The following is an 18,690-nucleotide window of genomic DNA, read 5'->3' on the forward strand; positions in this document are numbered from 1 at the left end:
GGGATGGAATTGTGTTGGATGTTGGGAGGAAGATCCATTCTCGACCACAAACACAACAATAATGGAATCTAAAGAAAGTAGACAAAGATGCAAACCGCAACACAAAATATATATTACCCCAAATAAACTGGCAAAGCTCAACCCATGAGAATGCTAGCTAGATGAACAATACACCTTTGATGGCCCCATAGATCCTAACATTGGACCAATATATAAAAGTCCTAATACTTTTGTGTCAAGCTTGGGCTACCTCAATCCCGACTCAATCCGGTAAGATAATAGATTATGGTTGCTCACCATCTTATTTATTTTTTCCCCACCTTTGGATAGCATCGACTAGTGAAATGTCCCCCCATTTAATTTTCAATATCTACTTGCATGAAATCCTTAATGACATAAATATGGGTAAAACAACCCAATTGGATACTAATCTAACTATAGCAGATACCGTTAAATTGGATAGGGTAAATGCCTACCATCTTATAGGGACGGCTATGAGTTGGGCTGAGTTTGGCCCAAGCCAGACCTTGGTCTCTTGAGCCCCTCACAAGGCCAGGCCAGCAGGATCTTTGCCATCCCTAGTCCTAGCAATCCCTCAGGTAGATTCCATAGTGTAGATCCTTTAATTACTTATGGGCCCAGACAAGTACATGGCATGCTCTACTAAACATAGATGGAGTATATCACCAACTGTAACAAATTGGGCGTGTAGCCAAGGTTACAGGCAAAGCAATTTGGCCTTGGCCCAGCCCATGCACCGGACTTGGATTTCAACCCTAGACCACAGGCCTGCCGGGCCAAGCTGTCTGACCCATTGCCATGTGTATAATTGGATGCCATGCATACCCTAGATTTTTATCTAGGGTGACAATTGGCGGGGTGGCCCACCGTTACCAGGCCCAGAAAATATTCTGGCCATGCTTGGATCTATTAGACCGCGTGGGTTAGGATTGGGTATACCCAGAAAATATTCCCCAACCAATGCAATTTCCCTTCATCCTCCCAACTATCTAACTAAAAAGGAAAAGAAAAATCAACAACTCTTTTGGCAACCCTTTTTTTTTTGTTTTTTTTTTTTTTTTAATGTTGAGTTTGAAGTAGGAATGTTCGTTTAAGACTAAGAAGTGGTGATCATATGGAATTGGTTGGACTATACCAAAGGCACAGGTGCAACCAGCATAAAAATTGCCTATTAATTAATGAGAGTTTAATTAAATGTGAAGGAGAGAAGGAAAAAAGGGTTTTCATCAGCTAGGTTGTGCCCCATCATAGTTTTTATGTGAAATCTACCCTGGACCATCAAATAAGTCACCCCCATGTTAGGTCAAAGCAAAAAAACTCAAAATTTCCACTGTGCTTCATGTGGACCACATGATTAGGAAAAAAAAAAGTATACATGCTAACGCTCACCTCTGAACTGTTTACCTTTCTGATGCCCACCTGAATCATGTATGGCCCTGGGCCTAAGTTTTAGCATGTCATCCAATGTTTGGAGTGGATTACATATAATAATCAGTTTACCCTGTAAAAATCAATGGTGGTGTCTTCTCCACTGTTTCCCTTTATGTGATCTACCTGAATCACAGGCTAGCCAATTTTTTTGGCTTTAAACCTAATATGATTTACACATCTGGTGGTCAGAGTGGATCTACAAAATCACCGTAGGCCCCATAAAAATGATGGGGGGTCAGAGTGGCTTGGTGGGCTCAAGCCTTAGGTCTTCTAGTGTGTAAAGGCGGATTGAGCAGTCTGGACCGGGCCAAACAGAGCATGTTGCTGCCGTTAATGTCATCCCTAGGGCAGCATCTGGTACCTCAACATGCCAAAAGAAGAAACCGCTGACAGAACACAAGACCTAGACACAATCCTAAGCACACTTTGAAATGGAGTTTTTAACACCTAGAGAAAAATATTAAGTTGATAATAATCATGCAATGCACTCTTTTTGTCAACTTTCTCTACAACATATGTACACAGAAGCATCCGATCTGATTTTGCTACAGCTGTTCCAACACATTTGATTATTCATGAAAATTGCAGTCCATCTCTTTCCTTTCCTCCCTTCTCTTCTTTTCTTCAGGTGAAGTTCTGGATCATATGTTACATCCATCTCTTGTTGTGTAGCAAACATCAATATCAAATGGGAAATAAACCAGGTGGCCATAATAATAGAAACCAGCCTTCATGCATGCACCTACCAGTTTCGAAAAAAGAACTCTTTCAACTTTTACCCCACCATGGCACTCAATCGTTCCCTATTGCCTGTGATCATCAGCATGCCATATAGATTCACATGGAGGAAAGTTCTTGCTGTTCCAGTCCTGAAGCTTAGAATCCCAAGTATTTTGCTCTGTTTGGAATGTACTGTCCTGTCCACTTCTACACTAACCCTGCTCTTTGTCGCCTGATGATTGCCCCCGTTCACCTCTCCCGCCACGTCCACCACGTCCCCCATCTTTCTGAGAATGCCGTAGGACACCAATACATACTGTTAGTAGAATATTCAAATACTAGTGACTGGAATGTAATCAAGTCTCTGGATTGTGTGAATAACAAAAAACATAGGAACTTATGAATACATGTATAGAACATGGTGCAGGACTACTTGCATGCATAAGCACATAAATAATTGCAAAACCAAACAAAAATAAATAGATTGATAATGAAGCAAAATTAGAGAATAATAAAAATCAGTAGTTAAAAAAATAGAAATAAAAAAGAGTTCAATATAATGTTAATAGTATCAGTAAGTTGAACATTTAAATAAATATAGATTAAGATAATGAAAACAACAGTATGATAACTATTGTAAGAAACCATAGCCTATATAATGTGTTGGATTGCTTCTTTCGTTAAATGACGCTATATGGCTCGTAAATAATGGACAGTTATAATTTATAAAAACTTGACTGACATGAAAAAGAGACCTCCCTCGCTCCTTCATATTCAATAGGTGCAATCATCATCTTCAGACTCCTATTCAATAGCCCACAGTGGATTGCTTAAGACTCGCTAGAAGCACTTCATTTAGATGATGCTATTTGATCTATGACTCACAAACAATGGACAATTCGAAAGTCGAGCAACATGGAGGGAGAGATCCCTTGTGTGTTCAAAGACAATATTAGCAAATACTATGGGTATCCTGTATGTGACATATTATTATGCATGGAAGGATATGCTAAAGCATATTCAAGTAGACAGGTATGGTCAGTGTTTGCAGTATCGATGGTCAGCTGATACTATCAGTATCAACCTTGGCTGATACAAAACTGCCCATAAGTCTATTGACTTCTAGGTATTGGTAGAAATATCATGAGATATCATATTGTATTGGCATTTGGCGATATTTCAAAATATCGTTGTTTTATAACAATTGGCATCATTGACCAATTTCTCAATGTTTCCCAAAAACAACAAAACATTATGCGATACATCTGATATTTCCCATGAGATACCCAACATGTTTCCAGATCCTAAGAGTGCGATACATCTGATGATAATGATACTGGAAAAATTGGTTACGGTATCCTAACAGTAAACAAGATGAAAAAAAAAAAACACGTAGAAAGAATACTTATCAATAACTCAGTTAAAGTGTACAACATATCATATTTTCTAAGGGCATCACCAAGACAACATTTTTATGTCTTGCACTAGCATGCCATGTCAAGGAGTTTACAAATGTCCCCAGTGTAGGAATGGTTTAATCCCATGAAGAGAGAGAGAGAGAGAGAGAGAGAGAGAGAGAGAAGATTTTTTTTTAAAAAAGGTGAATAGTAGCCATAAAAACATGGAGTTGGATTAGGAGTCAGTTGAAGAATTCATCCTATCTGGTAAATGGGGATTTCGGTGCAAAAAGATTGTTTCCCTATGGACATTAGCAATGCAAGAAATCCTGTGGTATATTTTGAAAGAACGCAATAACCAAGTTTCCAGTAACAAGTTGGCATAGGTGGAATCATCTTTTCCGAAGTCCAGATGGAGAATAATATTCTAGGTTTAGGAATCCCAGCTTCCAAAGGATGCTCAACGGAGCAAGGTATTCAGTAACGGTAAGGGTGGCCATAATGGCCACCATTGTTACCTTTACGATACGGGCTGCAACGATCATTACGGCCCCGTAACAGCTGTAACGGTATATATATATATATATTCTATTAAAAAAACCAAAAAACCTGTATTGGCCCCGTAATGGGTCGTTACGGGGCCATTACAGCCCTTACGGGGGATGTAACAGGCCGTTATGGGGGCTGTAATGGACTATACGGGTAATTTTATCCGTAACAACCTTTACGACCCCATACGTGTAACGGTTGCCACCGTTACCTTTACGTAATGGCCTTTACGGCCCCCTAACGGCCTTTACAACAAACCATGCAATGGAGGATATTTTGGATATCCTTTGGAGCATGTCTCCCTCCTTTGTATAGTAGCGATAGGGATGCTTTCTCATCATCCCCTCTTTGTTCTTATGTTGTTTTATTCATAAATAAATAAATATATATATATATATATATGAATAAAACATGGAGTGGGTGTTGGATGTACCTTGATATTGCCAAAAGCTCTTCCACGGCCTCTGGCAAGTGGAGGAGACACAACTCCAGCTTGCCTTAGTGCAGCTCTTGCTCTAGCTCTCTCACGTATGTCTATAGTGGTTGTGCTCCTCCCGCCCTGCAACTCTTTTACTTCCTCGGACTCTGCCATGAAACTGGGACTTGCCTGTTTTGAGACAACACTGTCCCCAAGAAGATTTGGTAGTGCAGCTCTTGCTCTAGCTCTCTCATGTATGTCTATAGTGGTTGTGCTCCTCCCGCCCTGCAACTCTTTTACTTCCTCGGGCTCTGCCATGAAACTGGGACCTGCCTGTTTTGAGACAACACTGTCCCCAAGAAGATTTGGTAGTGCAGCTCTTGCTCTAGCTCTCTCAAGCTTGTCTATAGCGGTTGTGCTCCTCCCGCCCTGCAACTCTTTTACTTCCTCGGACTCTGCCATGAAACTAGGACTTGCCTGTTTTGAGACAACACTGTCCCCAAGAAGATTTGGCAATCCCTCACCTGAACCAAAAGAAGCCTGGGGACTCCGCTGAGACTCTAGAGCACTATGATCATTGTAGTTATTTGACTTATCTGAACCTTCAGCAACCTCTTCCATAACCTCACCAATCTCATTCTTATCCTGATTTAGAACCTCAGGGGAACCAATCTCAATTGCATCATTGACTTCAACTGTAGCACCAGTAACTGGTTCAGCCAGACATTCCCCTGGTTCCAGGTCCATCCCTATGATCAGCGGGCCACTGCCCTCTTGTGGCTTCCCATCTGGAATGAGCTCCCCATCTACCCTCTCATTTTCAGCTTCAGCTGTGGACTGCTGTGGCTCAGGAACCTCCCCAACCTTCAAAAATGAATCAACCTCATCCGCTGTTTCTTTTGGCTTCTCATTGAACTCTTCTACAGAGGCAGTGAATTCGTTTTGTAATCCGTCTCCATTCATGCCATCTAAAGGTTCCTTTGGCTCATCTGTTGGCTCCTTCGTGTTTTCTCTCTCTTCCTCCTTCGTGACAACGACAGACTCAATTGTAGCATGAACCAGATCACGACCTGCAGAATCATCCAAATTCTCTAGAGGCTTTTCAGGATTTTCAGATGCAAGGAGGTTGGACTGTTCTTTAATGCCCTCTTGGGGTGAATCTGAACCTTTGGACTTCTTCAGCAACGGTGCTATATCAGAGATCGCCACTTGCTGGCTGAGTGATTCTTCTCGCAATTCAGAGGCAGATGAAGAGGCTAGGCGTTTGCGAGCCAATTGAAATGGTGGCAATGTAAGTTCACCTTGAGGTACTGCATCAGATGCCTCAGGTTTTGCATCGCTTGTAGAGGACCCTTCCATCCCTGAAGCATCAGTATCGGCTGTAGGCTCTTCCATTCGTTCAAGACGAGGTCGCACCAGCTTCCTTCCTACTTTGCGAGCATCAACATTGGATTTTGCCATATTGGCCCTTTTCTTTCTTTCCTCTGTTATTTTAACTGGAGAGGAATTTTCAAGAGGGATCATTGATGGGGGCAAGGTAGTGAGGGTTTGATCAGGAACTTGCTGACCTGAAAGAAGATCATTATTGGAACTATTTAGACTCTAATATAAAATGCTAGTTTTCTCCAATCTAGAAAATACTTAAAAAGATTATCAACATTCGAAAACAAAACCTGTGGCAAGTAGAGATGCATCCGCAGGCAGAGAAGCCTCTGAAGGAACAGGGTGAGCTCCAAGCCCATTAAGAGCAGAATTCACTGTTTCGTCAAAGTTATCCACAGCCAGGAAGTAGGCAGCAGTCTGGTCATCTAAGCCAGTTTCGGAAGGAAGTTGAGCTGATGTTATTCCGCTGGTCTGTAAGCCATTATAACAAAATAAGAAATTGGTCATGGAAGAACATGAAAAATGTTGAGGGAGGGAGGGAGGGAAGGAGAGAGAAAGAGACAGACAGACAAGAAATAGAGTTGAGCAAAACATCCAACAACACTAACTTTTAAGCATTTTGGAAATTAATCCACAAACTAGAAATGTAGCAGCAGTGCCTAAAACATGGAACAAGAAAATGCTAATTGTTCATTCATGAAGCAAAACCTATTTATGCAGTGGTATGGCCATACGGTAGATAAACTGTACATAGATGCATGCAAAATGCAATGCCGACAAAAACCATGAAAGGTGTGGTTCTAGATTACCTAAGATCAGTGTTCGAGTTGTCGGTATCGCTACAAGTTTCGCTGGCCGGAGATAAAGATATAATATCGTTATCGCCGATAATATCACCGATAACCGGAAATGCAGGGAAAGAGGGGAAATATAGAGAAAATGGTGGAATTTTTCAGTGAAACTTCAAGATATACCTAAATACACATATTTACATATTTAGGAATGAAAAAATTGCAAAACAAAATATAAAAATGCATTGAATAATAAGTTTCCATTTAATGGGGGCCAAAAGTCATACATTGTTGTAAGAAATCACTCAAATAGTAACAAAAATGAGTTTATATAATATAAGTATAGCTAAAATATAATAATTAAAATCGGTAAAAGTAAATGAATTTAAAAAGTTTCTAGATAGCTTTGAGACGATGGCTTGGATCGTACAATTGTTGTTGTTAAACAACCAACATCAAATGGGCCACTACCAAGAAAAAAAAAAAAAAACTAATCCAAAACTTTTGTGGCCCCATGAATGTTTCAATGGTGGAGGTTTAATTTGCATTATTTCCGGTCATGTGACCCACTTGAGTTTCGGATATGCCTCATTTTTTGGCCCATGTCCTAACATGATCTAGAAAAATAAATGGGCAGAGTGGGTTTCTCACAAATATCACAATGGGTCCACCTACCATTCATGGCAAGCCCTTCTTTGAAGGCTATGTAGGAGTGGATTACAGACCAAGCAACTCTTAATGTACTGAGTAAACTCCATGGGGTCCACCGTGATTTATGTATTTTATCCACTCCGTCCATCCATTTTATCAAACAATTTTAGGGCTTTATTCCAAAAATGAAGCATATCCAAAGCTCAAGTGGACCACACCATAGGAAACAGTGTGAATTGAACGTCTATCGTTGAAACATTCTTAATGGTCATAGAAGTTTTAAATGAAGCTGATATTTGTATTTTCCATTCATCTGTGTCTTTGTGATCTTATGAATAGGTTGGATAACAAATAAACATCACTGTAGGCCCTAAAAAGGTTTCAACGTTGGAAATCATCATTCTCACGATTTCCTGTGGTGTGGTCCAATTGAGCTTTGGATATGCTTCAATTTTTGGCTCAACCCCTAAAATGAGCCCAAAAAATGGATGGATGACGTGGATAAAGCACATACATTCATGGTGGGCCCAACATAGTTTACCCGGTACATTAAAACCGTACTAGTAACCCAGTATGGTGGGATTTCTTCACGGTCCACTATTGGGTGGGACCCTGGCCATGGGGCTACATCAATAATATAAGATGTATATCTACACCGTCTATTTATTTTGGCAGATTATTTTAGGGCATGGGCCACAAAATCAGTCAAATCCAATTCTGAGGTAGACCACACCATAGAAAATAGTGGTCATTGAATGGCCACCATTAAAAACTTCTTAGGGCCCAAAAGTTTTGATCAGCCTAATATGTGTTTTCCCTTCATTCAGGTCTATGTGAACCTAATGAAGTGGTTGGGTGGCAAATAAAAAGTACAATGGGCCTTAAAAAAAATTTAATGGCAAGCGTTCAATCACATTGTTTCCCGTGGTGTGGTCCACCTGAAATGTGGATCTAACTCATTTTTTAGCTCATTCCATAAAATGAGTGTCCAAAATAGATGGACGAAGCAGATAAAATACGTTACATCATAGTGGGGCCCATAATACCGTAAGTAGTACGACTCACGACTGCAACATGAGCATCATCAGCGTCCCCAAAAAAAGGACGCGGATTAGATACTGACAGGTTGAGTAGCGAGTGGGCTACTGAAGTGACGTCACCAAGTTCTGTGGGCCGCACTATGATGTATGTGTTGTATCCACACCGTCCATCCATTTTGAGATATAATTTTAGGGCATGAACCAAAGAATGAGGTAGATAAAAAGTTGTAGTGGACACCACTGAAAACAGCAGGGAAAGTGATTCCCACCATTGAAACTATCCTAAGGCCCACCATAATGTTTACTTGAAATCCAACCTGTTCAAATGTTCCAAAAAACATGAAATAAGGGAAAACACAAATATCAGTTGATCTAAAACTTTTGTGGCCTTCAGAAGTTTTTAATGGTGGGCATCACTGTCCCCACTGTTTTATGTGTTGGGGTCCACTGGAGCTTTGGATTTAACTCATTCTTTGGATATTGTCCTAACATGATATCTATAAATGGATGGAAGACGTGGATACAAAACATGCATCATGGTGGGGCCCATGGAACTTGGTGACGTCACTTCAGTAGCGAGTCTAGCTACTAAATCTGTCAGTGGCTAATCCGCGCCTGACAAAAAGGGGTGCGATGCCATTTTCAAAAGGGGAATAGGGTTTCCCGTTTCTATTTGGAACCCAAATCCCAATTTGAGGGTTTCCATTTCGAACCCAAATCTCCAAATCGAACCAAAATTCCCAAGATATCGCAGATTATTCGCGGAATTCTCGTTGATTTTGAAAATTTTCATCCATTCGAAGAAAAAAAGAAAAAGGGGAGGTTTTTTCGTACCTACGGAAGACCAAAACACAACTGTTGTCGATCAAGGCCCACAGTTTCTTCCGATCAAGCGTACCTCTTCTACAGGTACCGAAATCACCTTCTTACAATTTTTTTATATTTTATATTTTATTTTTTTTGGCATTTACGATGCTCTCCCCAAAATTTCTGATACTGCTTTTTATCGGCGAAATGGAGTTGGTAGCTACAACGAATTTGTCGCCCGACAACTTTGATTATCGCGAAAAATCTAAAAAATCGCCAATAATTTGCCAAAAACTGGCAGAGAAACGAAAAAAGGGGTTTTCGGTGTCGCAACGCTGGCGACACCGATATTATCATCGATATTATCGACTTTTCACTGATAACTTAAACACTTCTTAAGATTATGCCGAGGATCCAAGTGACATGACATCCAATCTGGGTTATAGATAATCAAAACATAGCCTTGTCCTAGCAATTTCATGTCGATTTTTAAATCCTGTTTAAAACAGGAATCTCATGATTTCTTGGAAAAAGTTCAACATCCAGAGCCACCGCTGACATCAACCCTCAACCAGAATTAGGGACCACGTTGCGCAATCACTAACAGGCGGAGTAGAAAATCTGGATAATAAATAATGAAGTATGAACAATAAAAGACTAGGAAGAAGAGAAGCGTGATTGGAGAATCTGTAGTGAGATAGATTACGGTTCTCAGGTGCTGCAATTTTTACATACCTTTATAAAATTTATGTTAATTATTAAGGGTGAGCAATAAAAGAAGGAGAGATAATTATTGGTTCAACATGCAATTTCTTAAAATAAGGACCAGCAGTTTTTTTTATCCATAATGAAAACTTAAAAGAAAAAGGGAGAGGAACAACCCTTAGATAATGGACTCAAGGTTCAGATATATAACGTATGTCTAGAGACACCTTAAAAGAAAGACCAGGAAACGTTTTCTGACACAAATACCTCTAACATGCTGTCTCTCGCATGCTTGTGGCTCTCAAGTTCCTCAAGAAGCTTCTTTTTTTCCTGCAATTTAGAGATGTTAGATATGGTAATATTGATGAAAAAGGATATACTGAAAGAATGAAAATTAATTTCATACTAGCAGTTTATCCACACTGCTATATCAAGCTTTTGCTCAATATTGGTGGGAAAATATTTTGGATTGGAAAGAAGACCCTATTTACTCAAATCTGATTCAGAATATAGCACAATGCAGTTTTCCAATGCTATCCACTGAAGAAAAACTCAACAACCAAACATTATTATGCTCATGTATGTCAGCTTTCGTTGGACACTTGCAGAGACTGTTTTCACTTGGTTCTCAATCTCCACTATCCTTCTATTAGTGTTTGTAATTTCACTGATGTTATTGTTACCATGATACTTAAAAATGGTTATGTTATGGCCATATCAGCTATTACTAAAAAGGAAAAAAGTCTCCCCCATTATGTGATGCAGGGGTGAATCTGTCTGTTCTGAAACAAAAATACACAGTATTGGCCCGCATCAGCACCATAATGGGGCCAATACAACAGTTACAAGTGGATACTTCCATAAATGCTGCATCATGGAAGCTTTTATTCTAGAAAATTCTCTTGTTTTCCCACTTCTCTCTCATATCAACCATGAAGGAAGCTTAGAAACTAATTTTAAACTTGACCTAGGCCTGTTTGAGGATCAAAATGCAAAATTTGAGTGGGATTCGATGAACTGAAGCAGAGTGGACCATTATGGGAAATATCGGAATAAGGGGTAAAAACCATAATTTTTTTCCATCTTTTCTGTACTTATATGTAACAAGCCCTACTCCACCAAATCATGCTTGATTTGTTTTCGATTAGAGCCTATTTGGTTGACTTTCACCAGGCCAAGCTGACACTGCCTGATAGATATCATTCTTACCAAAGAATGGCCCACTGCACCATCAAATACATGTCCATATATATATATATATATAGAGAGAGAGAGAGAGAGAGAGAGAGAGAGAGAATGTTTTAAATATCGACGATACTGGCCAATGTATCCCACGATATATCCTGTATCCTACTTGTGCGATGCGAAACGCACAGGTACTGCCGATATATCCCACATGTTTGATCCGGTGAGCATTTTCAATTTTTGATCCTTTTTTTTTTTTGTTGTTGAAATTATGTTAACTAGTGTCAAATGGTTAGAAATCAATTGGTTCTTCATGTTTTGCATGAAAAAAAAAATCATGGAGTTGGAGCTTTGATTTCGATATCCATTGGTTCCATGTTTTTTATAGAATTTTTTCTTCAACCACCCATCAATCGAGAATAATTTTGAAGTATTTATGAGTATTTGATAAAATGATAATCACATACACTCTAATTTCGAAATTTGAGTATAGGTGCTCCAATTTGGGGATAATTGGAAATTTTCAAAATTTTCCCAATTTCTCCCAAATTGCTTGCAATGTTGCACTTGAAACATGAAATCAAGCATGTATGAGGGCTGATCTACTAATTTGTTAAGTCCTTGTCTATTTTTGAAAAATAAAAATATTTTTTAATTAAAAAATATTAAAATATTAATTTCTTTTCGATATTTCCCTTCAACTAGCTGTCAATTGAGACTAGTTTCCAAGTATTAGGTGTGTTTGATGAAATGATCATCACATACGCTCTAAATGTTATGCATTCAATTTGAATCTTGTTGCATTGGTTTTGTCAGACAGTGCGTGGCTTAGGACCCTATACAAAGGAAACCTATTATGTGTACTTTTTTGAGATGTTATGAGTTAAAAAGTGTGTATTACGGTCTTTTTTAACAATCCCTGAAGTTTCATTGAAAAATTCAACCATTTTCCCAATGTTTCCCAAAAAGTGTGATTAATTACTTGATACAAACGATATATCCCATGCAATAACCGATACATATCTGTATCCCAAGGGTGTGATACGTAACACGATACCGATATTTCGATATATATATATATATAGGGAAAAGGTTCCATGCGGTCGAGCTCATGGGAACTTCCCATGAGCTCGAGCTATGTGGGCCCCACCATGATGTATGTCGAACATCAACACCATGCATTCGATGGGTCCCCTTTAAATTATGGGATATCCCAAAAATCAGCCATATACGGAACTCAGGTGCGCCATACCATCTAAAATCATGTGAAGACATGCCTAAAACATATAAAAGCACTTGGTGGGGCCCACCTGAAATTTAGATGCGTCTGAAACTTGGTCTGACCCTTCATCCAAGTGGGACACACATAATGGATGGGCTGAATTTGTGAACCACATCTCGGTGGGCCCGAAAAATGATTATGAATGTTTTAATGGAGGGTAACCCCTCTCAACTTTTGTATGTGGTTTGGCCCACACAAGTCACGGATTGACTTGATTTTTAAGCCCTAGGCCCACCATGGAATGGTGCATCTGACTGATGGGGTAGATGTTCCACACGCATCATGGTGGGGCCCACACAACTCGACCTCATGGGAAGTTCCCATGAGCTCGACCGCATAGAACCTTTTCCCATATATATATATATATATATATATATAGTCATGACTTTTTTCTTTTTAATAAAATTTTACAAATAAATTCGAGATTTTTTCCCAAAAAGAAAAAATAAAAAAATAAAAAAATAAAAATTGGCCATTACAAAGCCGTATCGACTGATATGGTCATTGAACATCAAGCTAGCTGGTACACTGGCTGATACCATTGTGTAATAGCTTGATTGTTACTATTCATCATCTATTACTCTGCTGCGGCATCATCTAAATTTCCCCATTCCTCCAGGAGAGAAGTCATAAGCTCGTCAAGCTTACAAAAATTTCCACTCTTAGGCAGGATATGAGTAGACCTTCACTCTTATGGTTGCACCACCACTCAATTGAACTAAGGCTCAACCATGCTTAACCATATAATTATTTTCCTTAATAACAATATTTAGCATTACAGCAGATTTTTCAAACACATTGGAAGATAGGTGTAACTGTCAATTGGACCATGCACATGGAATCTAGATAACTGGATACTAATGCCTGGCCAGTTATTACCAAATTCAGCTGTCTAGTCAGTGGATATTATGCCTGCTAGTTATGACAAAATATGTTCTCTGGTAATTCCTTCAGTAGAGAGAAAAAAAAAAAGGACATAGGAAACCTTAAAATGAGCTTCAGTGTAAATCAACACACTTAGCAACACCCAAGGTAACATTCCCATCTCTACACAACCCAATAAATTAGTGGTGCTACTTAGCCAACATTGATAGTAGTTCTGCATGAAGACTCACAAGGTTAATAAATGGGATGGAAAACTGTAAACTTTACCATCAACCAAAGAAGGAGAAACACAGGCGATACCAACTCTTCTCTCGAGGAGTTGAACCCTCCACTATCCAAACCCTCTATGGTTTTCCATTCCTTAATTGTTTACAGATTGAAAGGGCCAGCTTTTAAGTTGCCACCTCCAGGGCTCAAGATCCATGAGATTCACAAGTTCATGTTGCAGACCTATCATAGTCACCAAACAGAACCAGTTGAACAAGGCAATCTGTGACATGAAGAACCTGCAACTCCAAATTTGGGAACATACCATTGAGAGCATTTAGTAGCCTGTTCTGACTGATACAACAAAGTTCCCATATCCAAGCTCATCCCATGCAAGACATGGGTAGTTTGAGGGAAATGAAGGATTTGCGTATCATATCTCAAGCATAACTATACTTGACCATTATCAGAGATCAAACCTATCAGAGAAGTTTCCATACAAATCATGCAGCCTTATTCTAATAACCATAATTGACTATTGTCGGAGTCAAGCCTATCATAGAAGGTTCCAGACAAACCACATAGCCCTATTCTAATGATCACAAGATGAGGAAATGGTGTTATCAATAGAAACCTGGCACATGACTAGTCACCCAATAAAACTAATTGAATGAAGCCATCTATGACATGAAGAACCTGCAACTCTAAAATTAGCCTGTTTTGACTAATATAATATATAACCTTACATTAATGACACATCGTTAAGGCAGGAGCCCCAATATATAGGATGTCTGTGGCTAGATGCAGTTTGTGACATGACAATATTACAGATGGGAAGTTAACATACATTTTTACAGTGCACGCAATAGGGATACATGGATGGTTATCCTACAGCCTTTCATTTTGCATATGTTAATGCTTGAGACAAACTGGTAAATGTTGCTCAATGTTTCTATCTAGGTGTTGAGAATATATACCATCTTTCCATTCATACATGTGTCATGAGACCTGCACATCACACCCTTTCCATCCAGTAAAGGATGTCGAAAGATTTACTGATAAGGAGATCATATCACCTCCATGATACAAGATGGTAGAAGAGGTCTCCCTTTTCACCAAGGTATTAAAAAACAGTTGGCCATGACATAACGCTAACAGCAGGAGCCATTACATGATATGGGGCAATAAAACCCCTTCTAAAAAAAATAAAAATAAAAATAAAAATAAAAATAAAAATAAAAAAGAAGAAGAAGAAGAAGAAGAAGAAGCAAAAAGTGGCCCATAACGGCCAGGCTGATACAGGGCCATAATGGTCCGTAACAGGCTGATACGGGGCTGATTTATTTTCCTCCTTAAATTATTTTTTTTTTAACCGTTACAAGGCTGTAATGGCCATAAGGCTGGCCGTTACAGCCAACGTTGGCGTTATTGATACCTTGCTTTGCACTGCAATAACCAATCATCGACTGCAAAAATAACTAGATATGATGCACAAATAAATAAATAAATAACCAAACAAACAAACAAACAATAAGAAAACCTGATTAACAGTCTGCATAAGATCTAGAACCATCTTCTCAATCTTCTGCCGCTTAGATTTCTCGTTCCGATGGTCTTCCTTCTCTTTTTGTAAATCCTCTCTCTCTCTTTCAAGAGTTTTCTCTAGCATCTGATTTTAAGTGTCATTGCACAAGAAGTGGGCTTAGTAAGAGGAGGAGGAGGAGGAGGAGTGGAAGAAGAAACTCTAACATGATTGCCTACCTGTAACCTGGTGTCTTTCTCCTTCTCTTTTTCCTTCATGGCTTGTTCATTTGCAGCCTCCCCAGTGGCCTTCTTGCCTATCAAGCATAATGAAAGTAGGAAATGGAATAGTTACAGTACTTCATATCAGTAACTATTCAACATCAAATATGAAAATTTTGTATACTTGATCTACCATCTTCTAGCCGTTTAGAAATGGCTTGCTTCTCTCTGCTTAGTTCCTCCTTCTCCTTGGTCAGTGTCTCCACTCTCTTCTGTACCATGAAACAAAAGGAATGGGTTAGCTTAAAGTGATCAACCACAGACATCTGCACCATGACTTCTGAGGGCAAGCATATGAGGCAAGATACAACAATATCAGCTAAGCTTTTCGTTGTGAGAAGAAAAGATGAAAAGATTTCACGACCTTGAAATGGGATGCTAACTTCTTTTGCTTTTCAGCTTCGGACTTGAGAGTTGCCTGACAGTGATGAGAAACACAAGGTTCATCCAATGAAGGCAACAAAAGGGTGCCACGAGCTCATATAATTAAGAGGAAATGACGAAAGAATACCCCGTGTACCTCAATTTGAAGAGTATCACCCATCTTCTTCTGCATTTCAGTTAGTTCCAACTGGCTGTTTGCAAAGCCTTGTTCCAAGGAAGATATGTACTGCTGCTTCTCAGAAGCAAGTTTCATAGCATCTTCACTCACTGCTTCCTTCTCTTTCTGCTTCATCTAAACCAGAACATTTATGCAACAGTAAATATGAGTTTATGCTCCACTAAGAAAATAATATACAGGACAACAAAATCTCAACAACAATTTAACTCATTCATAGAACTATAGTTATCCGCAGCGTTCAGAGTATTGGTATTGTTACATGCATCAGTGACCAGGGATGTATCAGAATTGCCGATATTATCCCTTATACTCAAAATATAGCTGTCGGAGGGAAACATTAGGGAACAGTGGGAAAAATGTGGAATTTTTCAGCGAAACTTTAGGAAATGTTAAAAGATACATGTTTACACATGCAAGAATCAAAATATTGCAAAACCAACTATACGTATAAAATTTCCATTTTATAGGGGTATAACCATGTGTTGTTGAAAAAATCAATATATAATTTTTTTGGCCAATCAATAGATCAACCAACACATTAATATATAAAATTTTCACACTAATTAACACTGAGAAACACATTTTCTAATATAAAAATGAGAAAGAAAAAAAAAAAAAGGATTTCACCAACTCCCCTCATTTTTCACTTAAATGTTAATTTTTTCTCCACAAATCCACGTCAATGCATGAGAATCATGCATGGACATGGATTTTCATTGCAATCCATGCTAATATTTGAAAATAAAAATTAATTTTTCTATGGATTTTCTGTCACCTTTGAGTTTTGGGCCATCTTCATTTCAAGTCGAGATTTCCCCCCAAATCAGAAATTTGATTTAATAAAAACCAAGAGGGATCCAAATCACCTAAGGAACAAAATTCTAAAATTGATTTTTCGGGTTTTGGATCCCCCCCCCCCCCCCGTATGCAAGGAGGAGGAGGGCCCCACCATCGATCTGGATCGATGATGACGTCTAGGGAGGACCTCCTAGTTAGAGGACTGCATTTTGGTTTGTTGGAGTGGACTCGATAGTCATGTGAATCCCACCATGGGTTCTCATGATCGTGGCCCACTGTTCTAATTAATCCAGTACTTTGGGTTTTGCTTATTATTATTATTAAGAATATCATGGACGGTTTAGATTGCTTTGATTAGTTGTTATTTTTTATTACTTCGTCGCCAAGTAATAGGTTGCGCACATGGCGCGAGTTTTAAAGTATAGGGTTTTATTATAAATAGGCACCCCTTGTAGTCTTTTTTTTTTTTTTTTTCATTGAAGATTAATAAAATTTTTACGTTTTTCTTCTCCTCTAAATTTCTGAGTTGCGGAGGTTCAATTGGGTGTGAAACCCTCCCTTTCTCGAAGGGCTGACTACCGTGGTGCGAAGCCACACATATCCCGATTCGCCCCCACCTTCTTCTATCCATATTTCTCTTCTTCTACAATCATCTACGCTTCAAACTCATCCTCTATTGCAGCCATTTTTCTCTCTACAGCAGATTTCCAGAATCTGGCCCTGCAGGAGGGCTGAAACTTCGGCGGAGCACCACGCACAAACCATGCATCGGATTGAGCTGAAATTTGGGAGTTTTGGAGTCCACCCATGGCCGACCAGGGCCAAGCTGGCCTTTTTCTGAATAGTGGGCCCCACACACGTGCGGCGGGGATCACACGCATGTGCGTCTGGGCCATTGCTGTTGTCCACACGTGCGGTACTTCTTTGGTTCGTCTCTCTCCTCTCTTTCACTCCTTTTTCACCCAAAATCCCTAAACCTAACCCTAAATTATTCAAATCTCTAATTTTATGCCCTTTCTTCAACCTTAGGGTTCCCCGAATTGAAATTTATGAACCCTTAGATTAGGGGAATTATTTCTGTGTATGTGTGGATGAATTTACCATCCTTTGATTCTTTTTTTGTCTATAATTTTGATCAATCCGGCCCTAGCATGTGTAGGCCTGGATCCGCATAAGATTCCCCTTGATTGAGTGTTTGAGCTTTTGTGTGGGATGTGGAATTTTGTGTAATTGTTTCTGAACTAATGTGATCTAAAGGCTGAAAATCTTGCACATCATACTTGAATTTCATGTCCTGCATCCCAAAAAAAAAAAAAAAAAAAAAAAAAATTGTCAATTTTCACATATCTATGTGTGTTTCCCTAGCATCGGCAATATTATTGATGGTATTACTAATAAGTAAAGAACTTTTATAAGGGATTCTACTAGAAAAAATCACTAACATCGCTAAATACCACTAATATATCGAAATACCGGTGATATTTGGATCTTTTTATACTTCCAGCAATTTCGCTCTTGCTGACTGGGTGATACGGATAATATCGATGATATTATCAATAACATTGCTGGTATTTAGAACACTCGTTATTAGGTCATCCCGATATATTTTCAAAGGAAAGTCAAATAGATCAAAGGTGCATGCTCAACATGCTTGTTTGGCACTACAAGTACTAGACCATTCAAAAACTAGGCAACTCAACTCGAAATTCGGCCGAGTCAACTCAATTAGGCAAGATTTTGAGACAAGTCACTATGAAATTCATTGGCGAGCTCGACTCAGTAGAGATTTGGCTAGACTTGTTGAGTCAGCTCATTGACATGATCAACTCAACGTGACTTGAACCAAGTCACTCACTGAGTGATTATTTTTCATTAAAAATAAAATAAAATAAAATGAAAAAATAAAAAACATTGAAGTGCAAGGTCTGAGATCTGAACCCCTATCTTTTTTCTAGAGAGTCAAGCAAGTCCAACAAGCTATGTGCTTCACTTGGGATAACTGTTTTATTCATAGCTATTAAATAGGTATTCTTACTTAAATGTTCTTTTTAATTT

General features: G+C 39.0%; 1 protein-coding gene across 1 annotated transcript in view; it reads right to left on the reverse strand.

Annotated features, from left to right (window-relative positions):
• Nucleotides 1-1,900: 1,900 nt before the first annotated feature.
• LOC131221184 (nuclear-pore anchor-like) overlaps nucleotides 1,901-18,690 on the reverse strand; it is a 155,653-nt gene continuing 138,863 nt past the window's right edge. Inside the window, 9 exon segments of the mRNA XM_058216352.1 lie at nucleotides 1,901-2,459; nucleotides 4,552-6,104; nucleotides 6,210-6,390; nucleotides 10,181-10,243; nucleotides 15,013-15,141; nucleotides 15,234-15,310; nucleotides 15,400-15,487; nucleotides 15,640-15,693; nucleotides 15,796-15,951. Of these exon segments, the coding sequence (XP_058072335.1) occupies nucleotides 2,385-2,459; nucleotides 4,552-6,104; nucleotides 6,210-6,390; nucleotides 10,181-10,243; nucleotides 15,013-15,141; nucleotides 15,234-15,310; nucleotides 15,400-15,487; nucleotides 15,640-15,693; nucleotides 15,796-15,951 (2,376 nt within the window). The 3' untranslated portion in view covers nucleotides 1,901-2,384.

This window comes from Magnolia sinica, chromosome 12, assembly GCF_029962835.1.
Source record: "Magnolia sinica isolate HGM2019 chromosome 12, MsV1, whole genome shotgun sequence".
Classification (NCBI taxonomy): Eukaryota; Viridiplantae; Streptophyta; class Magnoliopsida; order Magnoliales; family Magnoliaceae; genus Magnolia; species Magnolia sinica.